This window comes from Anarrhichthys ocellatus, unplaced genomic scaffold (assembly GCF_004355925.1).
Source record: "Anarrhichthys ocellatus isolate YVR2014 unplaced genomic scaffold, GSC_Weel_1.0 scaffold74, whole genome shotgun sequence".
Classification (NCBI taxonomy): Eukaryota; Metazoa; Chordata; class Actinopteri; order Perciformes; family Anarhichadidae; genus Anarrhichthys; species Anarrhichthys ocellatus.
The window spans coordinates 734810-757261 of NW_022280104.1; the positions used below are offsets into that span (position 1 = coordinate 734810).

Sequence of the window (22452 nt, forward strand, 5' to 3'; positions counted from 1 at the left end):
CCTAGGGGGGGGGGGTGCGGGGGTGCGGGGTGCGTGGGCATCTTGGGAGATGTTAGCAAAATATATAAGCAATACACATTAGTCAGACGGGACAATTTCCCACTCGGTGCAGTGGTCTGTTTAGACGGCGTGGTCATAGTCATTCTCATTCTGTCTCATTATGCCTTTATCTCTTTACCTCCCCCTCCTCCTATCGCAGTGGCTGGTGTGAGCGAAGCTTACGAGGATGCCGCCAACTGCTTGTGGTTGCTCTCGAACTCCAAATCCTGCGCCAATTGCAAGTCGCCAATACAGAAAAACGAGGGCTGCAACCACATGCAGTGTGCAAAGGTAATGTCAGGGTGGGAGGTTTCACATGCCTATCTAGATGTTGCAGGTAGTGTCTCACAATGGCTAAAAAATGGAGAGTTGAGCAACTGAGGGGAGGAGAGTGGGACTTGATTTGAGCATGCTGGTTTTAAATCAGCTTTAACAGAGGTTTAGGTGGGAGCATCACGAGGGAAATTTGTTCAACACGAGAAAGTAAGCTGAAGGCACTCAAATCATTTTAGAAGCACACATTTGGTCCACCGAGAAACTCAGTGAAAAGTGGCTCCATTTTTAAACTTCTGAAGCCTAATGGAAACAAAGGATTTAAAGTAGTGGCTCATAAAATATTTTCCTTTAGGGCAGGTTTTGCTGTGTTCTAGCACTATTTGGGGTGCTTATGATTACACGCCTTATTTAACTTTCAAATATCTCAGAAAACAGATTTTGGTTATTCACTTTTGGGCAATACACAAAATTTTACACTGTCTGTTATTTAGTAATAGTCTGTCAGGTTATTAGGATTTACACCTTGGACTCATCTGATATTTATGAATAAATCATTGAGTATGAAACACTTGATGTGTTACATCACTGAGAGCATTGTTTGTAAGAAGCTCTTTAGTTTTTGGTGAAGGTAATCGTAGCAGTGATGTAATACAATTATGAAGGTGAATATGAGTAATTACTTTCAAGCTGCCATCAGCCACGTTTAGCAGTCATTATAAAATATTATTTTACAAGTGGCAGCTTATGATACTGCCGTGCTCACAAATGATCCATAAGCCTTCTGGGAAGTCCTGTAGTTATCCAGCAGCTTCTGTCTTACTTAGATGGACAAGAGAGAGTAATACAGAGGTGACTGAGGCAAAAAAAGAAAAGACACTCAGACAGAGTGTGTGAGGCTGATAATCACACAGACTGCCTGACTGTATCTCTGTTACTGTCGCTGGAGGGGCCAGGCCATGAAAGTCGCACAGTGCAGTCCTTGTGTCTCTGTGACAGCCCTCTCACTTGTCTCCATCCCGGTGAAAGAGGCTGACTAGAGATGGAGATTAGTTTGAGAGAAACAGAGCAGCTGAGAGGCCACGGAGGGCTCAGCCTCTTGACCCGTTATTACCTGGCAAGAAATGGCTTTGCCCCTGTTGCTTGGAAACACAGGACTCGGTGTCGCAAAGGACAATTTCTGTGTCTTTTCGCTGCCATTTCCTTCCCTCCGGTCTGGCTTAACACTTTATTTCTCACCATTTCACAAGCTATCTTTTTGTGTCTCTCTGCCCTCCCACTCTTTTATTTGGTATTGATTTTCCTGGAGCGTCATGTAAGCATGGTGTTCCCAGGACAACAGAGGTCTCAGCCTTTTCAGGGTTGTGTGATGCTCTGGCTAACTTGTCACCTGCAGAAGTACTTGTGGCATGGGGAAAGAAATCACTTACACCCAAATAGGACGCAGCAGATTCGAGTGGCCGCACTGTTTTGTAGTGTTACAATACCCAATGGAACTTGCGTTCTCAAATATAGTCTGAGTGCCTTCTAGTGGCAGCAGGCTACGAGGATTCATCGCAAACAAAAGCCTGTGTCCATTAAACTCTGCCATTTATAAAGGAACAAATAATAGATGGGAAGAAGATAGACAGACAGAGACAGCGCAGAGACAAGTAAGTAGATCCTGAGTCCAAGGTTCAGGGACTTTTAAAGATCTCATTCACCCTTAATTCTTTTTCTGATTTTGAGAGCAGAAAAAACAGATTTTTAATCTTTTTAGTTCTCATATCCTCAGAGATCCGTACTTGATAATGTTCGGAGTTACACAACTTCAGCTAAGTTAGAAAGTATTTTTACTTTAGGGGAGATTAATCAGGTGAAAATAAACAATTGTGTGTGTATTCAATTCATGAAATATAAATTACCCCAGTACATCTGGACTAGTATTGGTATTTAGCTATGCGGTTTTTGATGTGACGGCTGACCAGAACAGATTAAAGTCTGATATTTCCTTTCTCTCCCTTGTAGTGCAAGTATGACTTCTGCTGGATCTGTCTGGAGGAGTGGAAAAAGCACAGCTCGTCAACAGGAGGCTACTATCGTTGCACTCGCTACGAAGTCATCCAGCAGGTGGAGGAGCAGTCAAAGGAGATGACTGAAGAGGTAGACACACACACACATTAGAGATGGGCACTTATTTTCAGATCGTCCTGCTACAAAATTAGGAAGCAGAGTGGCTCGAGTTGATCAACATCACATTCATCATGTGTTTCAGAACACTTAAATGTCCCATTTCCAAAAATGCAGCTAGCAGACTTTTCCTTACGACTTACGCTCTACGACTCTTTCTATATCTTTTAAGTCACCGTATCTCCCGACAGAACAAATTTGCAGATGAATTTCAGCCTGCGTGATCGTTTTTTTCAGCCCAACGTTATTGAAACAGAGCAGCTACTATTAGTAAAGCGAGAGCAACAAGCTGGCCGACTGCCGGGTGATGGAATGTCTCAGCTCCGCGCACACGTAGTGAGTGTTTGCAAATGCTCCGCCCTCGGTGAAACACGGAGATCAGAGGAGAGAAACTAGCGCGGCAGACAGAAAATGACAGCAAAACGTAGTAGAGACTCCCACTGAGCTGAAATGAAACCAACCTCATTATGTTCCATCACTGGATTGATGCAGAATCTTTCACGTCCCCCTGGTGAGCCGTCTTTTAAGAAAATCTTGGTAGAATTTCAACCGACCAAGATGATCTTAGTTTATTACAGACCTACGCAGCAATACATTGCTTAGCTTCGGTGCCGCTAGTCCTGTCCAAGACCACCGCCATCTCCTGTTCAAAAAATCAGAACTATCACTTTAATACATACTCTCTCTCAGTCGTAGCTTTCACAGTTATAGGTGCACGTGTGCAAACAGCCAAGAACACTGCTTGTGTTTGTGTGCTTATACACTCCAACAGGAAAGCATTTGAGTCCATAGAACTTACAGAAGTAAGATGTAAAACACGCACACAAGCTACGCGTCTAGATTCTTAACCATGGAGCCATCCACAGTGAAGTCCGCCCACCTTCAGCAAAGTTAAAAAGAAGTTCATTCTCAGTCTTCACTAGCAATCCTCCCAATCACAAGTGCTGATTTCACCTCGTGGCACTACTCGCTTACTTTGACTGCGCTCAACCGGAGTGTCTACTCTTTTCCTCTGTGGGGGGGGGGAACAACATGCTCATGGCTTTATTGACTGTGACTGGTGTCTCATCACGGTTTTGCAGGCAGAAATGAAGCACAAGAGCTTCCAGGAACTCGACCGTTTTATGCACTACTACACACGCTTCAAGAACCACGAGCACAGCTATCAGGTAAGCAGGCCTGACTTTGCCTTACAATGATGTCTGCTTTGCATCGTGTACAAACAGCCATGTAGGGGTTGAGGCAGCGGGAACTTGTCCTCTATTGTAACGGCACATGCCCTCATAGGTGGGCTATACTCACTAATGCAATATAAAGTATGGTAATTCTGTATTTAGTACATTTACAATATTACTGGCGACTGTCCTACTTTTTCAACGATTGCTGTGGCAGAAATAATTGATAATTGATTTATTGCCAATTTATCCAGCTTCATATAGTGGCTTCATTGTTTTGGCGGGCAGTCTTCTCAAGACAATTTTTTGCCTCACCGTAAAACCTAACGTCGTCTGTCTTCCTCACAATAGCTGGAGCAGCGCCTGTTAAAAACAGCCAAAGAGAAGATGGAGCAGCTCAGTCGAGCCCTGAGTGGAAGTGAGTGTGCAGTCTTCCGTAACGGTGTCAGTCTTCACAACACATTTAGACACATCTTAATCTCGTCCTCTGATACCGAGCGTCTGGAGGTAGGCAGACACAAAGGTGTTATGTTAATATATTAACAGCACAACAATGGCTGTAGTTATCAGTCAGCAGGCAACCCTCAACAGAAAGCGGTGCTTTGTGAATCAGCTTTGTTTAGAGTGCTTTAAACCCCCGACCGGTACAAGCACTTACAACCTTTAGAACAGCCACGTTTTCTTCTGATACACAACGCTCAGCTTGAATTTCTGTAGATTCTGATTGCAGCGGTGTTACTAATATAAGTCTGATCAGCTGACAGAGAAATGGAAATTGCCATAACTCGTTGTTTACGAGTCTGGCTCAGTTGAAAGTTTGCACAATTCATCTTGCGCAAGACATTTGCAGACAGGTTTTACACTCACAAAATAGCAAATCACCACGATTGACTTACTATTGTGTATTCGGATGCAGATGTGAATATGGATGTGTTCTTTTGTTGTATTCAAAAGAGCACATCGTAATGTCATGGCCCTCCTCCGCCATCTACATCGCTTAAAGGGAACATTGCCAACCGTTTATGTGGATTTCCATACAGAGCTGAATATAAATGTTGTCCAATGAAGACATAAATCCCCTGGTGCCTGCTGTATTGACTATTCTCTCCTTCTCACGGAGCTGTGGTAGACGGGCCTACATATACCAGGGTGCATTGTGCATGAGCAACAAGTTTGCTGCATTACACAAGCTCTCTTAGCTTTCTGTTAGCCACAAAATGTCAAGAAAGTACTCCCTCAGAGGCAGACCATTACATCTACAAAATACAAATCGCCCTGCTGGTCTGCTGCTGAAAACCTTAATGCAAGCAAGCGAAGAGAAGAGCAGAACGTTTTTGATTGGCATTGTGCCCTGCAGCACTCTGTAGTGCTTCCTTCACTCCGACGACTTCATATTGCGTCACTGAGTGCAGGAAGGACGATAGATTTTGCAGCTGCGCTCCAGAGACACAGAGAACATCGGTGAGAACTGCAGGCCATTTTCACACTAGATTTCCCTATTAGATAGGTCAGGTTGAAAATCTGTAAATTTTTCCCTTTATTATAGAATAACAGTATCTATAACACCATAATTAATACAACAGAGCCGTTCTTTCATATGCTTTGTCTCAGGATTTATCATCGTGCGTACTAATCTACCTACATGTGTAGGTCATTTAGGCTGGAATAGGGGATGCACACTCGACAAATGTAAAGCAGAAACCCATTTTTTTTGACTCTGTCCTTCTCTTCTCCAGGGGAAGGAGGCCCACCTGACACTACATTCATTGAAGATGCCGTCCTAGAACTACTAAAGACTCGCCGCATCCTGAAGTGCTCTTATCCTTACGGGTTCTTTCTGGAGCCCAAAAGCACAAAGAAAGAGATCTACGAGCTCATGCAGGTTTCAGTCCTACTTATTCAGGAAAAAAAGACAAATGTTCACAGCAGCCGGTTTCATGTGGGCCATTAGAGATTTAGGACTAAAGCTTTCTACCACATGATCTTCACAGTCTGCCCCAGTTATACCTGCCCATCTCAGCTTTTAGTTAAAGATCTAGCATTAAATAATTTATGATTGCCGGTAAAGACGAGGAAAGTACTTACAGTACCTGCTATCTTTAATATTGTGGCCTTTTAAATACTGTAAAATGAATGAGGAGGCACACATACTTACAGTAGTGTCTCTCACAGGCTTGTAAAAATAATACATTTTTAAAGATGCATACACACTGGCCCTAAAAGCAGTTCACTTGTAGGGCCACTTCTAAAGTCACTTTGTCCTTGAACATTCCAGTTGGGGAACAGACCATGAAGTTAAACTTGAAATCCTGTATTCACACACACACACACACACACACACACACACACACACACTACTAAAATCACTTTGCCTTTCCAAAAAAGAAAAACCCAGCCAGCTCTCTTTCTGTCCTCAGACGGACTTGGAGATGGTGACTGAGGACCTGGCACAAAAGGTTAACCGGCCTTATCTCAGGACGCCGCGCCACAAAATCATCCGTGCGGCATGTCTTGTTCAGCAGAAGAGGCAGGAGTTCCTTGCCTCAGTAGCCAGGGGAGTGGCCCCCAATGACTCTCCTGAAGCCCCCAGGCGCAGGTAAAATCTAGGCATGCGGCTCAATAAAGTGTCTAGTTTTTACTATGAAAAACAGAGCTGTAATATAACAGAACTGCAGTTTCAAATAATAAAAAGTGACTAATTAGCTATAAAAAATTCAGCAATTAATCACAATCTTTTAGCGACTAAATCTTTCCTCCGTCTCTCTCCTCACTCGCAGTTTTGCTGGCGGAACGTGGGACTGGGAGTATTTAGGCTTTGCATCCCCCGAGGTAACAGCCACTCTTCATTCGTTCTCAGTTAGGTCCTCTGTGCTGTTTGAATAAAAAATGCATATTATTTTATATTTGTTGTCAAATTAGTAGTGCCCCTTAAGATGATGTACTATTTTAGATGCTAATCATTCATCTTGATGCTCGATGAATGATGAGAACAAAAGTTGAATTGCACTTCAACGTGTTAATGGACAGAAGACTCTTCATTTTGACATATGAATTGATAAATCTACAATTGAAAACAAACATCATTAGAATAATGTAAAAATATACATCGAATTAGTTTAAATCCAATTACAATGTAATCAAATGACACAGCCCTACATTATACGTATTTCTTTGGTTTTATAAAGTCAGTATGTATATCTAAACCTTTAAATACTGCTGGTTTAACTTCGGATGTGTAGCAGCACTGACAAACCACAGTAACCCAAAGATCAGCGTGTTATTTAACACACTGGAGCGAGCCAGATGCTTCAGTGTTCCCCTGTGCACCCAGTTGGAATGATTGAAAGAGTAGCACTCTGGCAAACACCAAAGCAGGTTGCTCCCGATCATTGCGCATTAGTAACGGGCATTTGTAGTTAACTTTTACAGTCATAAAACTGTCAACCACGTAATGGTTTGATTATTGACCTGCTTCTGTTTTCTGCACAGCTTGATACATGCTCTCAGTAGTGGAGTTACTCCTCTAAGCTTTTATTATTGTTTAGTTTCTAGACTGTGGCAGGTTTTTTTTTTTTTTTTTTAAACGTACAGGCTCCTCATCCGGAACACCATTCGCTCAGCTAAACAGCTCTCCTTAGGCTCCTTAAAACGGCACACAAATATGCAAATCTCACAGCAAACCTGAGCCTCTCGGGTTTATGGTGCACACCTTTTAACAGCATGAAGCGGGCATTTCCCTATTGACAGGAAAACTAATGACAAGATCAGTCTGCTCGGCCAGTTTGAGGAATGAATTATGAATCTCCTTATCCTCTGCCTGCTCAGCACCGTGCAGTGAGGCATAGGTAACGCTTTGTAAAGCTTTCGTTTACTCAAGGATTACTGAGTAAATGGTCACTGTTGTCCAAACCTGGACCCAGTGTGTTAAGCTGTTTTCCAGACTTAAAGCTTCAAAAAACAAGACTCAGTGATGCAAAGGATGTCTGAACAAAAACACTTTTTTTAATTTTTTTTTATTCATAAGTCTGCTCATAAAATGTTTAATTATCTTGACAAGGTACCATGATCCAGGTAGATGCTCCGTTGTCTGTACATCATACATTATAAAGGATGTTGATCCTCGCTGCTGTTCCACGTAAGACATAAATGGACGTTTATGTTTGGCTACACTGTGAAGTAACTAGGAATACTATTTGTTTAGTTTGCCGTCTATCATCTCTGTCATACCTTATTATTATGGGGACCTATCTATTAGTTTACTGCACAAGAAAAGATGACCTAGGCCAGGCGCACACTACAAAGATGTAACTTATCTTCAAAAGAACAAATTATGAATGTAAAACTCATCTCACCTCGAGAAAAGGACAAAGGAACTGGATTTAAATTACAAACAAATCATCAAAAACATATTTTGGGCACTTGTGTCTATGAGGAAGTTCACAATAAATGTTGCCACCAGATGCTAAACACTCTTAAAAAAAAGGGGGGGGGTTATTTTTGTCCCCTAATTAAGAGCTTGTGTCTCTCAGCTGCAGTAGTTAATGGGAGCGCCACAGTAATAACCACGGCCTGATGACTCTGCCTCACAGGCACAGCTACAGATGGTCTGCTCCAGGCTTCTTACACAGCCTGCAGATCCCTTCATAGTGGGCTATTTTTAGAGCGGTGGAAACACGAACGACAGTGTTCGGGTGATGGGCTTTTGATTATATGAATGTGGCTCGGCACCTTTTGCAAATGTATGAGACGGGTGAATGGAGAATGCAGTTGATTCTGATATGCAGATGTGCAAAGTCAGTATATATGTGACCTTTTCATGTTGGTCTACAACCAAAAGAATAGAAATTTTGGGTTGGCAGTGGCATTGCAATTGACTTTGAGTGTGTAATTGACCAGTACAAGCACCATCTGGTTCAAGCAGAACCCTGAAATTATAATTCATACTCTGTAGAAATATTACTTCAAAAATAACTCTTGCATGGTTAGAAGTGAAACTAAGATGAAAGACGCATACACTATTATATTCAGTTTAAAATTCTATACTTGTAATACATGCTTAGATTAGATATAGACTGATTTAAGGCCAGTTAAATGTGGGATTTTACATTATTCCATACAAATTATAACTGAACCTGGACAAAATAAGTATCATTCTGAATTCATTCTGATTAGTGTTTTTTAAACTTGCCAGTAAATGAATATTTCACTTTTTACTTACAACCACTCCTGCTAAGATGTTCTGGTTGCTTTTGAGACTAGTTGGGGAGGCACACACGCACACACACACGCACACGCACGCACACACACACGCACACACACACAGCATTTTCAAACATCTGAACCTCAGTACTCATGTTGCTGAATTTCCAATTCCCTTCTAGTGAGTGAGTGGGTCCTCTGCTTTGGATGCAGTCTAGACCGGAGCCTAATGATTGAAGGCTTGGGTTGGAGATGAAAGAGTTTGAATGAACTCTCAGATCATTGATCTTTCCTGGAACAGAACACTCAGACCACATTTGAAGCAGACTGCATCACTACTTGTTACAGTTTACAAATTCACCTTTTAATTGTTTATAACAAAAGAACCCAAGGCAGGAATCAAAGAAAATATGCAACTGCAGCCCCAGATCAGCAATAGACCTGAATAAACCTTCTCTGGTCAGAAAGCGATGTGTTGATGATGAGAGTCAAGGACATTGTGACTCACGCAGCATTAAAGCATTTTTCAAAGTTTTGTTAATTGTTGTTGTTGTCGTTTTTTCAGGAGTACGCAGAGTTCCAGTACAGACGGAGACATCGGCAGCGGAGGCGAGGTGACATGTCCAGTCTCCGCAGCAACACACCCGACCCCGACGACTCCAGCGACAGCATGTTAGGTACTGCAGCGGACACACAGGGACACTTTCTCAGGGCTGCACTTTATTCTCATATGTCGACCTTCGTTTGTGGGGTAATTTGTCACAGTAGTTTTTTTTTTTTTTTTTGCAAAGTCAGGAAATGAGGGTGAAGTACATTTAAAAAAAAAAAAAAAAAATGCTAATTCAGTGTCGTGCTATCGCCAGGTTTTGTAATCTATGATTAAATAATATATATACAAACGACATTGATCCAGTAATCCTCCCTCAGTTTTCAATAATGATTTGTACAGAAACCCAAATGAGGGTACTGGCCCAAACTGGAAAATCACAACTGCTGAAGTTGAACAAGCCAATATTTCTAATCCATCAGTGTTGTCCACGACAGCGCTGCTTTGTTTTTGGCAGTGGGGAATGAAACCAGGACAGAGTTTGCAGTTTTTGAAGCCAGCTGGAAAGATTTTGTCGTGTCAGAAGGAATAATTGATTTCAGATGGAGATAAAAAATTAGTGAATTTCCTGAGGAAACGCTGAGGGGCACAGGTCGCTTCCGATCATTCTGCAGTGTTCACTAAAATGAAGATGATTTTCCTAAAAGTGGAAATTAGAAATGGGTTAAATTAGCCATCCAGGTGCAGCTGTAAAGATTGAGTTTAACAACTGGGCTATTGGTCTGTTTCTTTTTCTACAAAGACGCACAGGATCTCGGAGGTGGACGTAGACATCATCTGATGGTGAGTGCACAGTTGCCATTTTGCTCTCAGCTCAAGGCTTTCATCCTTTGAGATCTTTCAGACAATGTCAAAGGTGTACGGCATTAATCTAGCTGCTTTGTTTTCTGAAGGGATGTTTTATTCCTCACTGTGGCATGACGGTGCTGAGGTTCGGGAGGGTTAAAGGCAATCGCAACAAAACATTTTTAATGCACTTCTTCCAATAATAATATTGTACACTTAAATCATACAAAAGATAGAATATTGAGTCAGATTCAAAATTGGGGTCTTAAGATACAAAGACAGTTTGTTTGAATCCTTTGGTGTCAGTAAGGCCTTGTGATTTCTGTCTGTTAAAATAGACAGATTTAAATGTCAATGTACAAAAGAAGTGAAACCCACCTACGGTTTAAGAAGTGAAGACCTCCACTGTTGGGCGACATGCTTCTTTATTACAATGAACACGTGCACATGAGGTCACTGACTAGTGCACCAAATCTGCAGCTGAAAATGATCCCCTACAAATACTAAATCATCTACTCTGGTTTGAGTAACGTTTGGTAAAATCTACAGTTCCCAGATGGACATTTCTTGCCTTTTTAAGAATAGAAGTATTTCTGTTGCGACAGGGCTTGGGGGGGCTGACAGCCAGAGACTGGCTGAGCAAGCTGGAACACACAGACAAACCAAATCACCGTTATTTCATTTGTTTGACAACAAAAATACACATTATTACCAGCCTTATCTTGTACCATTGTGGAGTTTTAAACTGTAAGAACCTCACACAGTATCTTTAAAAAAACAAAGATTGTCTGCTATTATTCTCCTAGATTGTACAGCGCGTGTTCCCATCTGCAGTTCTAACCTGCTGCTCCTCTTACTTCCTTGCCAGTAGTTGGTGCAGGTTGGAAACTGCTGGTGCTTTGTAAGTGGATGACACTGGTTTGGCCTGCATCACTCACACTGTATCCTGGATTTTCTTGCAGGGTCTAGGTTCTTTGGATGATGATGACCCGAACATTCTGCTGGCCATTCAGCTGTCGCTCCAGGACGCGGCAATGGCAGAGATCGAGTCCAACCACGACGTCCTTGCCAACGACGCCTCACTCGGCGCCATCGGCACCTCGCTGTCTTCTAGGCTCGAACAGAGCGCTCCAGGTGTAGACGTCCTTTCCAGAGCTTCTCTACGCAGCTCAGAACTGCTGGAGCTGGGCGATAACTTGGCTAGACTTGTTACCATCAACATCAGCAGCCAGTACTCTGCTGCCACTGGTGTTTCCGCCTCTGTGCAGCACTGCGACAGTCACCACCGGGCCTACGGGGCTTCAGTGCCGATACCAGTGGCTCCAGGAGGCAGCGACTCATCGACGGGCCTCTTCTCATCTTCCAGCGAGACATTAGACTCGACCACATGCGGCAGCCACGACCCGTCCACGTCCTCCGCATTAGGAGCAAACGCTAATTTGCTGGGCAACATCATGGCGTGGTTCCACGACATGAATCCTCAAGGCATCACCCTGGTCCCCTCAACCTCCTCTGACACAGACTCAAACCTTAGCGCACTCCACGCAGGCGGAGAAGAATGCCTGCATGATGACGAGAACGACGGGGGCGTCCTGCCGGAAAGCAGGAAACCTCAGGAAGGGACGGCAGAAGTGGGTTTCTTCTCTCAGAGACTGAGCGACGTGGAGGAGAAGCAGTGTGCCGTCGCTCAGAGGCCGACACAGTTGGATCTAGTGGGGCTGGACAGCATGCCGCTACCCTACATGGCCACCCTCGACACAAGCAGAGACCCTGCCGAACGGGGAGGCTCAAAGGTCTGCCGCGTCGACACTCCGCAATGCGACTCGGTGTCCGACCAGCTGGCCAGCACCAGCTCCTCCGAGTGGGAGGACCAAGTGCACCTGGTATGAACCGACTGAGATGGGAAGGAGCTTTTTTTCAGAGAGGCCAAAAAAACACTATAGATTACAAATGAAATGAATTCAGGTGGAATGATTACAGAATGAAGAATGTGTCCGTTCGTACTTGGTTGGAAAGTTGGGGAAGAAGTATTTAGACTCTAGTCCAGCATTGAACCCCCCCCCACCCCAACAATCAGCCCTCCTGAATACAAAGCACTCATTGAAGGAGACATTATATTTGATAACATTTTTCCTGAAATCCGTCTTTAGACGAGAGAAGATACGTTGGCGTAGTGCAGGTATTATTTTTGTTTCTTCCACTGGAGTAACAGCCTACTGTATGTGTCTGAATCAGGTCTGAGGGAGGTTTTTCAACTGTACATAAGAGCAGACTGAAGCGCTCCAACTCAGCCTGTGGGGGCACAGGTTTGGGGATAGTTCTTGCTCCTGTCTAAACCTGCCTACTATATGTAGGTGCCAAACACCGACTAGCAACAGCACAGTTTTCAGTCACCAAGTGGATTCTTCAAAGCAAATCGTGCCTGCTTATTACAATCGCAACGACTCAGCTAAACGGAAACGTGAACGTCTCGAGCCATATTTGTATTTTGAGATTGCAGCTGTGTGATATTTGCAAATCTCTCCATCTAAAAGCTGCGGCGTGCTGTGTGAGAATCTGTAGTTTAAGACCATAATGGTCATGTACTTTACTATGAGAAACATTCACACGCAAAAATGTCGATTCATCAGCCAAACAAAAGTCGGTGGCCTCCTTAAAAAAAACATTTCAAAATTGACCCGACGATGGTATTCACCTCAAAGCCTCCATCCTAACACACTTTCAATGAGAAAACAAGCACTGACGGGGCCAGAGGCTGCCGAGTGTCATTCAGTCGGGTTTGTTTTGAATTCCATTGTAGCTTGTTTCAGTCCTGCAGCTGAGCGTGACAGACTAAGTCGACAGTGCGTCGTCTGGTTTATATACTGCAGGAAAAGGCCAGTGAGAGATAATCGGGCAATCTCATTCAGACTTTGGTGGATTAATTAATCACGCCCCAAGTCACTGTAATTAATCTCTGGGTCCCATTAAGTGTAATTCTTACTCGAGCTCCACATACGTACCGGGCTGCAGGGTAATGCGTGGAGAAGTCATGAATGTGTATCGCATCTCAAACACATTGTGTTTGTGAAACAGATCTCTACACGACTAGAGACACAGTGCCTTTATGTCAATCGCCGTTGTTTCTTTTTCACACATTTTCTGAGTGCTAATTACACAGTAATTACAGTGTAACCACCACCTTTTACCTTAAAGTTACTTCTCTCATAAGAGTGTGCAGACATGAGAGCTTGATTTCTCATCAAAATATTTGTAGCATGAGGCTTTTTTGTTGGTTCTAGTAGTATTTTGTTCATGGATAACACTGATAACGGTTAATGTCATACTTTTCAAATCTTATTCCCAAATATTTTGAAAAAAAGATTTTGTTGCCCTTTTTTTTTTGTGTGTGCAGAAGGGCTTCTTGCTCCACACAAACTAAAACCACTGTATTGACTTTGGAATGAGTTGACCTACTGTATGTGACCTAAAGACACTAAAATGGAGAAAGTAGGTGTTTATTTGCAATCTGTTTAATCCATTAAATGGATTGTGAATAACCAATGCGACACATTGATCAGTGTTTTACCTTTAAGACTTGTGTTTTTTGCACAGACTGTCTGACTGAAGTGAACGACCGTATATCTCGTATAGAGCCACATTAAATCTAAAGATAGTCATGATAAGAGTCTTGAAGTTGTGGAGCTAATTTTTCATGGAAGTAGTTTTGCCCCTTTTTGTGCAACAGTGTGCCGTGCATGAAATGGGTACGAGTTGAAATGGAATTTGTACTTCCTTTGTATTTCACGTCTAATGTTCAGGTGATTTATTTGAAATATAACATTTTGTAACTCACTGAGATTTTCTATTGTAAAGCAACTAATCCTTGAAATGCTATTTGCACTTTCATAGCCTATACTTGATACATTCCCTCTTTATATGAAAACATGTTTGATGTGTGATGCCAATAAACTATGTGGTGAGTTTTAATTTGTGTTTTTTATTTGTCATTGAAATACCTGCATTCTAAGCAAAAGAAAAATGACAGAACCCACCTGGGTTTTTATGGGAGTGCTGACACTGACACATTCCGTCCTTTAATGGAGTTAGTTTGGTTTCCAAAAGCATCTTTAAGCTCCAGAAGAATCACACAATGTGATCTTCTCGACAGCAAGTCCGTTAAAACATTTCCAAGTGTGGCCCAGATTACAGGACGGCTGAGCTACTTTGACTCATATTGTATATTATAGTACGAGCTGAATCGTATAATCATTCCATATAAACCAAGATACATGATGTATGATCTATGATGGGATATCATTGTGCAGGAAGACATTCCGCGTTTCTTCAGGGAGGCCTGTCACACAGAGGCTCGGTGTTAGCGGCAGAGGCCGATGAGCTGCAGCAGCAGGAGGAACAGGGAGACAATGTCCAAATAGAGGTTGAGAGCAGCAAACACGTACTCCTCAGGAGAGACTTGGTACTTCCTGTGTTTCCCACCCAGGATACGCTGTGTATCAAACACCAAGTACTGCGGAGAGAGAGAGATGAGAGATGCTTCAGCGCTGCGTTTGTGTGATGAAAGAGACAGCGAGCCGATCTGGTACAGGGATCGGTCTGAGAGAAAACACGGGCAGATTTTCTTATCTTTGAGAGCGGGGACTGCGCAGATAAACAGGCCATGTAAATAATCGTGTAGGCTGAAAGTGAGTTGTGACTTGCCGCTGACAGCCTGTTCAGCTCTGTGTGCAGCAGCAGTTTGTTCCGCCAGCTGACGGGATGGGTCACAACATTTGCTGTTAATGCCAAAGGCACGCAGAGAGGTGGCTGTGAGAATGAAGCCTGCTGCTGTTAAGCGGGGCGATAATTGAAATGAAAGGGCACAAGGACATCAGAGTCCCTCTCTTTACGCTAACTACTATGACAGACACCGGAAACCGTACATCGCACATGCTCATTTGACATTTAAGCCTCGATGATGGTTTCTTTCATTTTCAAATGTCAACCTCTGTTGTTGCATAAAAGAATGAGCTGTCATAAAAGTTTGAATGTACTTACTAAGGAAAACAGCAAGGTTCCCAGGCAGGCGTATAAGATGTAAAGATACTGTTGAAAGAATCAGAGACAAGATCAGCAACATTCTTTTACAAATGGGGGTAATATGTGTTAACAAAAACAACTATTTTACTATTTAAAATTAAATTATTCATTTAGAAGTTATTCCCCATCTTAGTAAAATGGTAGTGTGCTTGCTGCAGACACAATAATTCCGCCTCATCCTGTAAAATCGAGCATACTTTAAACCCTTTATCCATTCTAGTTGTTCCGCACGGTAAATATGATTGTAAAGGTTTGATAATGGGTGCACAGTGCACACAATATGCTTTCAGAAAGCGGTGTTTATTTTCTGTTCCAGTTCATTTGTTGTCGTGTAAAAATAGCAGTTTGAAATCAATGGAATGCTTGTTTCTGTAAATTTGCTGCTTAAGGCTAAAACACTTACAGCCATCATCACAGCAAACAGCAGTGTACATTTAAATGCATCAAGTTTGAGATCAGGGCAGCTCCTGAGAGGTTTGAGAGTGCACGCTCTCCTCTTTATAGTCTGCTCAGCACACAGGTCAGCGCCGGTACATCCTGGGGATGAAAGCTATACGAGGCTGTATGCACCGTCTGCCTCTGACTGCCGTTCAATTCAAACCCGTTCTCACTGCAAACGCAAGTGTAAACATGACGGCTTCTTGATCTACCTGCGATCGGAGGATTCCACAGAGCAACGCGAAGGAAAAGAGGGTCCAGGTGAACACCCACAGGCTCCCGTTTGCTCCGGTGAAGTCCCACTGGTGCCAGAAAAGGGGGGGAGAGAAGAGAGAAGACACCGAATGTGACGAGCCTCTCAAACAGAAAACAGTAGACGGAACATCTCTCATTCACACTGATCTTTGCCATGAAAGCCAGGATGCTCAAGGTCGCCTGCATTGCAGCTGTGCTGGGGGGGGGTTGTCACAGATTGCTAAATGATGAAGACATATTGCAGTTCAACATTTTCAACGATTCTGCATGTAATGATCCTGGATAATTAATCAACAAGCTGCAACGCAGGCACTGGGGAGGGGTGGGGAGGTGGCCTTTTGGCCTGCATGCCCTTTTCAGATAGACAGAAGAAAGATGGCAGTTACAAGAGGAGAATGACTAACACTGATCACCTGAGGAGCTCTGGGCTAAAACATGCAAGGCAGTCTGCATGACATTTACATCACAGTGACAGAGACAAAAAAAAAAAGCCCTGGAACTGAGTTAACAGAGCAGAGCAAGAGGTGGAGCTGGAAACTGCAAGATGAACGTGTATTCATAAAGAAAAATAAAACAAGTAAAGTGCAAGTGTTTGCAGGAGTGAACGCACGCAGAAAAGCAACCTCTTTTATGGGGTGAGGGCACAGCCAAGTACTATTTATATCACAGTTTCCCCCTCTATACGCAGGCTATTTAGACCTGATGCATATGCCTTCTTTCCACAGATTACCAATGAGCAGAGAGCATTTAAGAACAGATTTATTCTCAGTATAATCATTAGACACCTGCTTGCTAGTTTTCAGCCAATCTAAGCAGTAGAAATAAATGTCTGTAGCTCCTTCAGATGCAATAAGTAGTAAAATGTGTGAAAAGCCAAACTACATTTAGAGGCAATTAAGAGGGACTCTAAATGCAATTTCAATTTGGCCTACACTTGGAGAATTGTTTGCCGCGCTGCCTGTATGATAACTTTTGTCCTGAATGAGCAATTTATTGAAAAAGCATGACAAACTATCAATGAAGTGATTCTCAAAAGGTCTCCACACTTCTGCAAATTGACTATTGCCAACAGAGCATCATAACTTGTTTTAAATGTCACTTATGCAAGCATACATTTATATTATTATATATGAACCAAGTGGCATCATTGAGAAATAACAGTGTTAAAGTACTTTTTTAAATAAAATGAAATAAAATGGTGCAGAAGCTATGTCAGGGTCCACTTTGAATTATCAAGAGTTATATTTCAGATGAGATTAATGGCGAGGGATCAGGATCGGCAAAGTATTTTTTAAATTAAAATGTAGTATATCTGGCTGGAGGAGCGTCATGTTTGCCCGTGTGTCCCGGAAAGGACCCTTTTAAAGATTAATCTCTGAGTGCGTTTGCTTTATTATACACTTCATGGTTAAAGGAGACAGATAAAAAAGAAAGAGCGGGGATTTAGCAAATAATAAAAGGCTCCGGGGCCATTTCTGAACTCAAGATCCATGGTCCATCCTCTGCCAGCATGACGACAGCCCCAGAGGTTTAACTCTGTCCCACCACTGGACACAAGGAATTGACAAATACACACTGATCTCAGCAGTAATCATACTTTTGCCTGGACAGCAAAGCCCTTTGAACCCTTGACTGCATATAGCAAACACTGCATGAGAGAACCTGGCCAACAGCTCGGTTTAACACCTTTTCCTTTGACTGCACAGGAAACACAGCTCAGTATATGCACATTTACCACCGACAGCATGGCAAAGCTGCACTTTATGAAATTTCACTTTTGGCTGCACTGCAAACTGAGCTCAGAGTGTGTGACCGATCTTACCTTTGACTGCATAGCGAACAGAGTCAAGGCGAAGGACACCAGCGCCGTTGCCCCCACAGCCCACAGAACTGCTTCTGCATCAAAGTAGCTGCAGACAGAAACATCAAACGGATGTGCAGTGAGAAAGACACCTCGTAGTATCATGTCAAAGGAGTGTATTCACCAACAGGTCTATCATAAAAGGGAAACATTACTTTCCCATAGGAAATGTGGCCGTTTTTCATTTCATAGTCTGTATCATGTGTCTGAACTAGAGTGATGAGTGAGGACCCCCTCCGGACAAGCATGGCATAATGTATTGCCTGTGTTCATTGCATATCAGTTACAGCTTCAGTTATGGCAATGTCCCATAAATATGGTAATTTCAATATATTATTGATAGTCAGGCAGTTTAATATGAGAGTGACACGCTGCTAAGAGACGAAATGTCTCTCAGATTGAAAAGGTAACGTGTGTGTTTACACGGGCACCGGTACAGACAAATTGGTTTTGAACTATTTGTGACGCTTCCCATTTAACTTCTTCCGGAAACATCGGAAAATATGATTCCATGTGCTTTTTAATTTGTTAAAGTTATGATAACATCTTATCAGATTTGATGGCTTCATTGCTGGCATCCAGCACGCTACCAGATATGGATGAAATGGGGTTTTGATACTCACACTGAAACAGCTCCCAGCATCAGGCCCTCTGCAATAGTCTGAGACACAGAGAGAGAGAGAGAGAGAGAGAGAGAGAGAGAGAGAGAGAGAGAGAGGGATGGATAGACATGCAAAAGTAAATGCATGACCAAAAAACCCCTCCTGTGAAATAGAGCAGGTGTGGTGGGGGTTTAATTTGATGCCTGGCTGGTACTGCGTCTACTCACAAACAGGCTCAGGGCTATAAAATTGAGGGGGACTTGACGACGGAGGTTGTCACAGCAGGACAAGGCCACGATGAGCACCATCACCAATGCCCTATTTCACAGAGAATATAGAGCGTATCGTAAATAGCAAATAAAAAGGCTATAAACAGGCAAAAAAAGCACTATGTTCAATATGTGAATTCACTGAGTGCATTATTTATGCAGTGTAGCTGGCAGTTCCCTGGATTGGGATTCAGACTGGGGTGACAGCCTGTGATTTACCTCTATGGATTTCCATGAGCGACATTTTCATTTCGGTAACTCGCCCACGGGAGATTTGTAGTTGGTCAAACTGGTTAAAAGCATGAAAGTGTGCAGCGTCTAGACAATCTAACTGAATGTTTTCGATGGCTCACATTGCTGTGTAGGAGAACCAGGAGTTGGCCCATGTCCATTCCCTGAGAGCGGTCCTGTTATTCCACGAGAGCACGGGAGAGAGAGGAGTGTTTAATAGTGGCACCATTCCTTTGATAGAGGCAGTAGAATGATTTTATTAAATATTAACAGAGGACAGAGTATTGTGCACATGGGAGCAGGATACAATTTATGAAAAGAAATTACCGTAGCAGCGTTCTACCACATCTATTATACAAAACATATAAACCTTTCAAACTACTGCAAGCCAAAAATATTATGTGGCAGAGACGCTCCTTTATTCTCCCCCCATCTTGTCTCGCCTTACATATTTATGGGGATTCAAGCCGTGTTGGGTTGTATGCTCAAAGTTTTTGTGGGGACAACTATGGTACGTCTGTGTGATGGCGGATGCTCTCACACGCGACACTAAATGTGGATTGACGGATGGGTGCCTGACATGGATTCATCTCTTTTGGGAACTCCCTTGTGTCACGGCGTCTCACCAGTAAAGAAAAGCGCAGATGATTCCGACAGTCACCAGCAGCTGAATCATCAAGGTCAAGTAAACTTTCCTTATGAAACCTGTTCACAAAGAAAGACACATAGTGAGACGAGACGCATAGAAAGTTAGACAGACAGAGAGACGACAGCATTAAAAAGAGATCTGCCAGTGCAAAGCAGGCAGGCAGGCAGGTAGGGCTGTTTATGTTGAGAAATTGTTCTGTTTTCACTAAACAACCTCTCATTTCATAATTTGTGTTGCGTGGGCGGTAGCGAGATGAGGCAGGGCACAGCAGAGATCAGGGAATAATTTTCAATTTCAAATCTATTTCAAGAAAACACTGCAAGGCCAATGAGGGAGCACATATTGTTTATCCTTGTTCAGCTCTGACCACGCAAACAAAAACACACTGGTTTCTCTCGCTCTTCTTTTTCTCCCTCTGCCCATTCCTCCCTTCTTCTAGCCCTCACCTCTTGGTATGGCTGCGTCACTGAAGCCGCTGTCCTCTAAGCCGTGACAGTAGTCAGGTGGAGCTTCACCAAACTGCCGGTCGCCTCCAGCTGCTGCCATGTGCTCAGGACGGGCCATGTCATCGTAGGCGCCAGGAGGGGAGACCACTGCAACGTTCCCCTTCCCGACCTGATTCATCCGAACCAACAACAACACAGGTAGTACAAGAATATTCTACTCATAATTGACACGCTTTTTTTTTTAGAGCATCAGTGAAAGAAAATCAATCATCGATGTCTAATCAAATGATTTAAGGTTTAATATAAGGTTTGATGATGATACCATGATCAGGATAAGGCTGGAAGTGTGTGATTCTGACTCATGCTGTACTAATAGCTGGACATTAAATCCAAAATGAAGAGGAAAAAACAGTTTCAGCTCACTACTCATTAGAAAAGGTTCCAATATTGCTACTAACCTGATAGCTCATCCCTGTGTAAGAACTCTGTCCATAGTCCTGAGTGTTGTACGGAGGGGGAGGAGGTCCATAACCGCCATTGCTGCTGCTGCTGCTGTTAGTCTGGTCCATTCCACCAAAAGCTTTCATCGACTGAGGCCCAGCAGCAACGGAGAACACACGTCAGACATACAGGTAGGTTAAGGTCGTGGCTGAGACCACAAAAGCCTCCTGTTCAACAGCATCAGCGCTTTCATCAGTGAAGTTCAATTGGCAAATGGGGCGATGTCAGAGTGGAACAAACAAATGGGTAATTACAAAATGATGCATCACACAAACAAGAGCAATCCGTGACTAACGTCCATAATTATGGCCTTAATCCATTTAATAGAGCTGTATGTATATTTAATGCCCAAATAGGTTGCGGTTAATTGCTCGCAGAGGAAATTCAATTGTCACCAAGGACAGACAGTAATCTCAGCCATTCTATAGCTTGTGAAGACATGAGTAACAGACAAAGTCCCTGGTTTTGCATTAGTCTTGAAAGACACAACGCTCTCATTAGCTACACAATGACCAATGCTGTATCATACACTGAAGTTTACAGCCTGTATGATATAAAACGTCAGTAAAGCCAGGACTGCACTGACTGTAGACAAAAAGAACTGCTGCAGGGTCCACACAACACTTTCAAAGAAACATCGGCACTGCATTTAAATGGTTTAATCAGTAACACTATCCACTTCCTGTAATATCAGTAATTAGTAATGACTTTTGAACTCATGGCAGTGATAAATCGTCTGGCACCTAAAACCACATTTTGACTACTTCAGCTCCCCAAACTAACACCTGTGATGGTCACGACATCATGGAAATATATTTAGACTTATTTTCAAATATTTACATGACATAAAGTAGACTTGGTTTCTGTTCGCTTATTTAGCCTGAAAGGCTTGTACATCCCGAGAAATGATGAATGAAGCATTCAAAAGTACCCATTGTGTTTTTCAAGTCTTCAACAAGTGATCATTTGCTGTCTGACTTCAAAAAAAAGTCAATGAATTACAGCTGTAATCCATTCGAATGTGTCTTACCTCTGCTGTGACAGCCGGGAATCTGCTCTGCAGCTCTTCCCGTCGTGTTGGTTTGCCTTCAGGGCAAAGTCTACCTGCTATCAGTTGGTTCCCACAGAGACAGGACTTTAGCTTCAGGGGAAAGGATGCATCCCTCATTAGGCTCAATGGGATGTTCAGATGAAGTTCTTAAAATGCCATTAATCCAACAGGGCTGGTACTATGTCAGAGCAAATCATATCTTTACCTTTTTCTTTTCAGCGATACTGATCCACACAGGCTTTTAGAACGAGTTCATTCTGGCGCTTTAACACACTTTAACAAAAGGTATCTTTTATATATCTAGTTCCTGTAATGGTATACCATTACCTGCATTGTTCACAAAGGCAAAAGGCAGCACAACGGCAGCCTGTGTAATCCTGGGAGTCACGAAACCTTCCTGGTTCATGGTGGTTACACATTGATAGCAACCTGCCCGTCTAGTGACGGAGAGACGAATGAATGATTGTACGCCATCAATCCAACCTACACAAAGGGATTATGTGGTGTCACAGCAAGGGAGAATAGCAAAAGACATACTGTATGCCAAAAATACATGAAGTAATGTAGGTCAATGCTGTCTTAGTGCTTCTGCGTGGAGAATCACCCCTCAAAGGGATAAAATGAAGACTTCATCCATGAATGAGAAACTAGTCCAGGATGACTCCTTTTCATTTATCTATGAAAAAACAAAACTAGCTCAAGTAAATTGTAATTTCCACTTCTTAGCATTCATTTAATATGATTACACTAAACATTCAGTGTTTTAATATGGTATTTAAAGTAATTATGCCTCAGATACCAACCAGTAGTGGAAAGTAACAA

General features: G+C 42.8%; 2 protein-coding genes across 5 annotated transcripts in view; one reads left to right on the plus strand and one right to left on the minus strand.

Annotated features, from left to right (window-relative positions):
* The window catches only part of ankib1b (ankyrin repeat and IBR domain containing 1b), a 29002-nt gene extending 15420 nt beyond the window's left edge, over positions 1–13582 (plus strand). For 3 of the 4 annotated variants that reach the window (XM_031873730.1, XM_031873729.1, XM_031873731.1), the window contains 10 exons: positions 200–330; positions 2320–2454; positions 3564–3650; positions 4008–4074; positions 5393–5538; positions 6074–6252; positions 6434–6485; positions 9421–9532; positions 10205–10245; positions 11211–13582. In XM_031873730.1, coding sequence (XP_031729590.1) covers positions 200–330; positions 2320–2454; positions 3564–3650; positions 4008–4074; positions 5393–5538; positions 6074–6252; positions 6434–6485; positions 9421–9532; positions 10205–10245; positions 11211–12137 — 1877 coding nt within the window. In that variant the 3' untranslated portion in view covers positions 12138–13582. Of the gene's footprint in view, positions 1–199; positions 331–2319; positions 2455–3563; positions 3651–4007; positions 4075–5392; positions 5539–6073; positions 6253–6433; positions 6486–9420; positions 9602–10204; positions 10246–11154 lie in introns of all 4 variants that reach the window. The other variant, XM_031873732.1, reaches the window with a different exon arrangement.
* A 701-nt stretch (positions 13583–14283) lies between these two features.
* Positions 14284–21673, minus strand: LOC116397860 (protein lifeguard 1). Its single transcript, XM_031873733.1, has 11 exons — positions 21610–21673; positions 20537–20668; positions 20079–20247; positions 19610–19688; positions 19106–19159; positions 18711–18801; positions 18505–18542; positions 17843–17930; positions 15978–16067; positions 15286–15333; positions 14284–14758 (listed from the first exon to the last, which is right to left on the minus strand). The coding sequence occupies exons 2-11, from the start codon at positions 20663–20665 to the stop codon at positions 14606–14608; spliced, it is 939 nt and encodes a 312-aa protein (XP_031729593.1). The 5' UTR covers positions 20666–20668; positions 21610–21673; the 3' UTR covers positions 14284–14605.
* Positions 21674–22452: the final 779 nt, after the last annotated feature.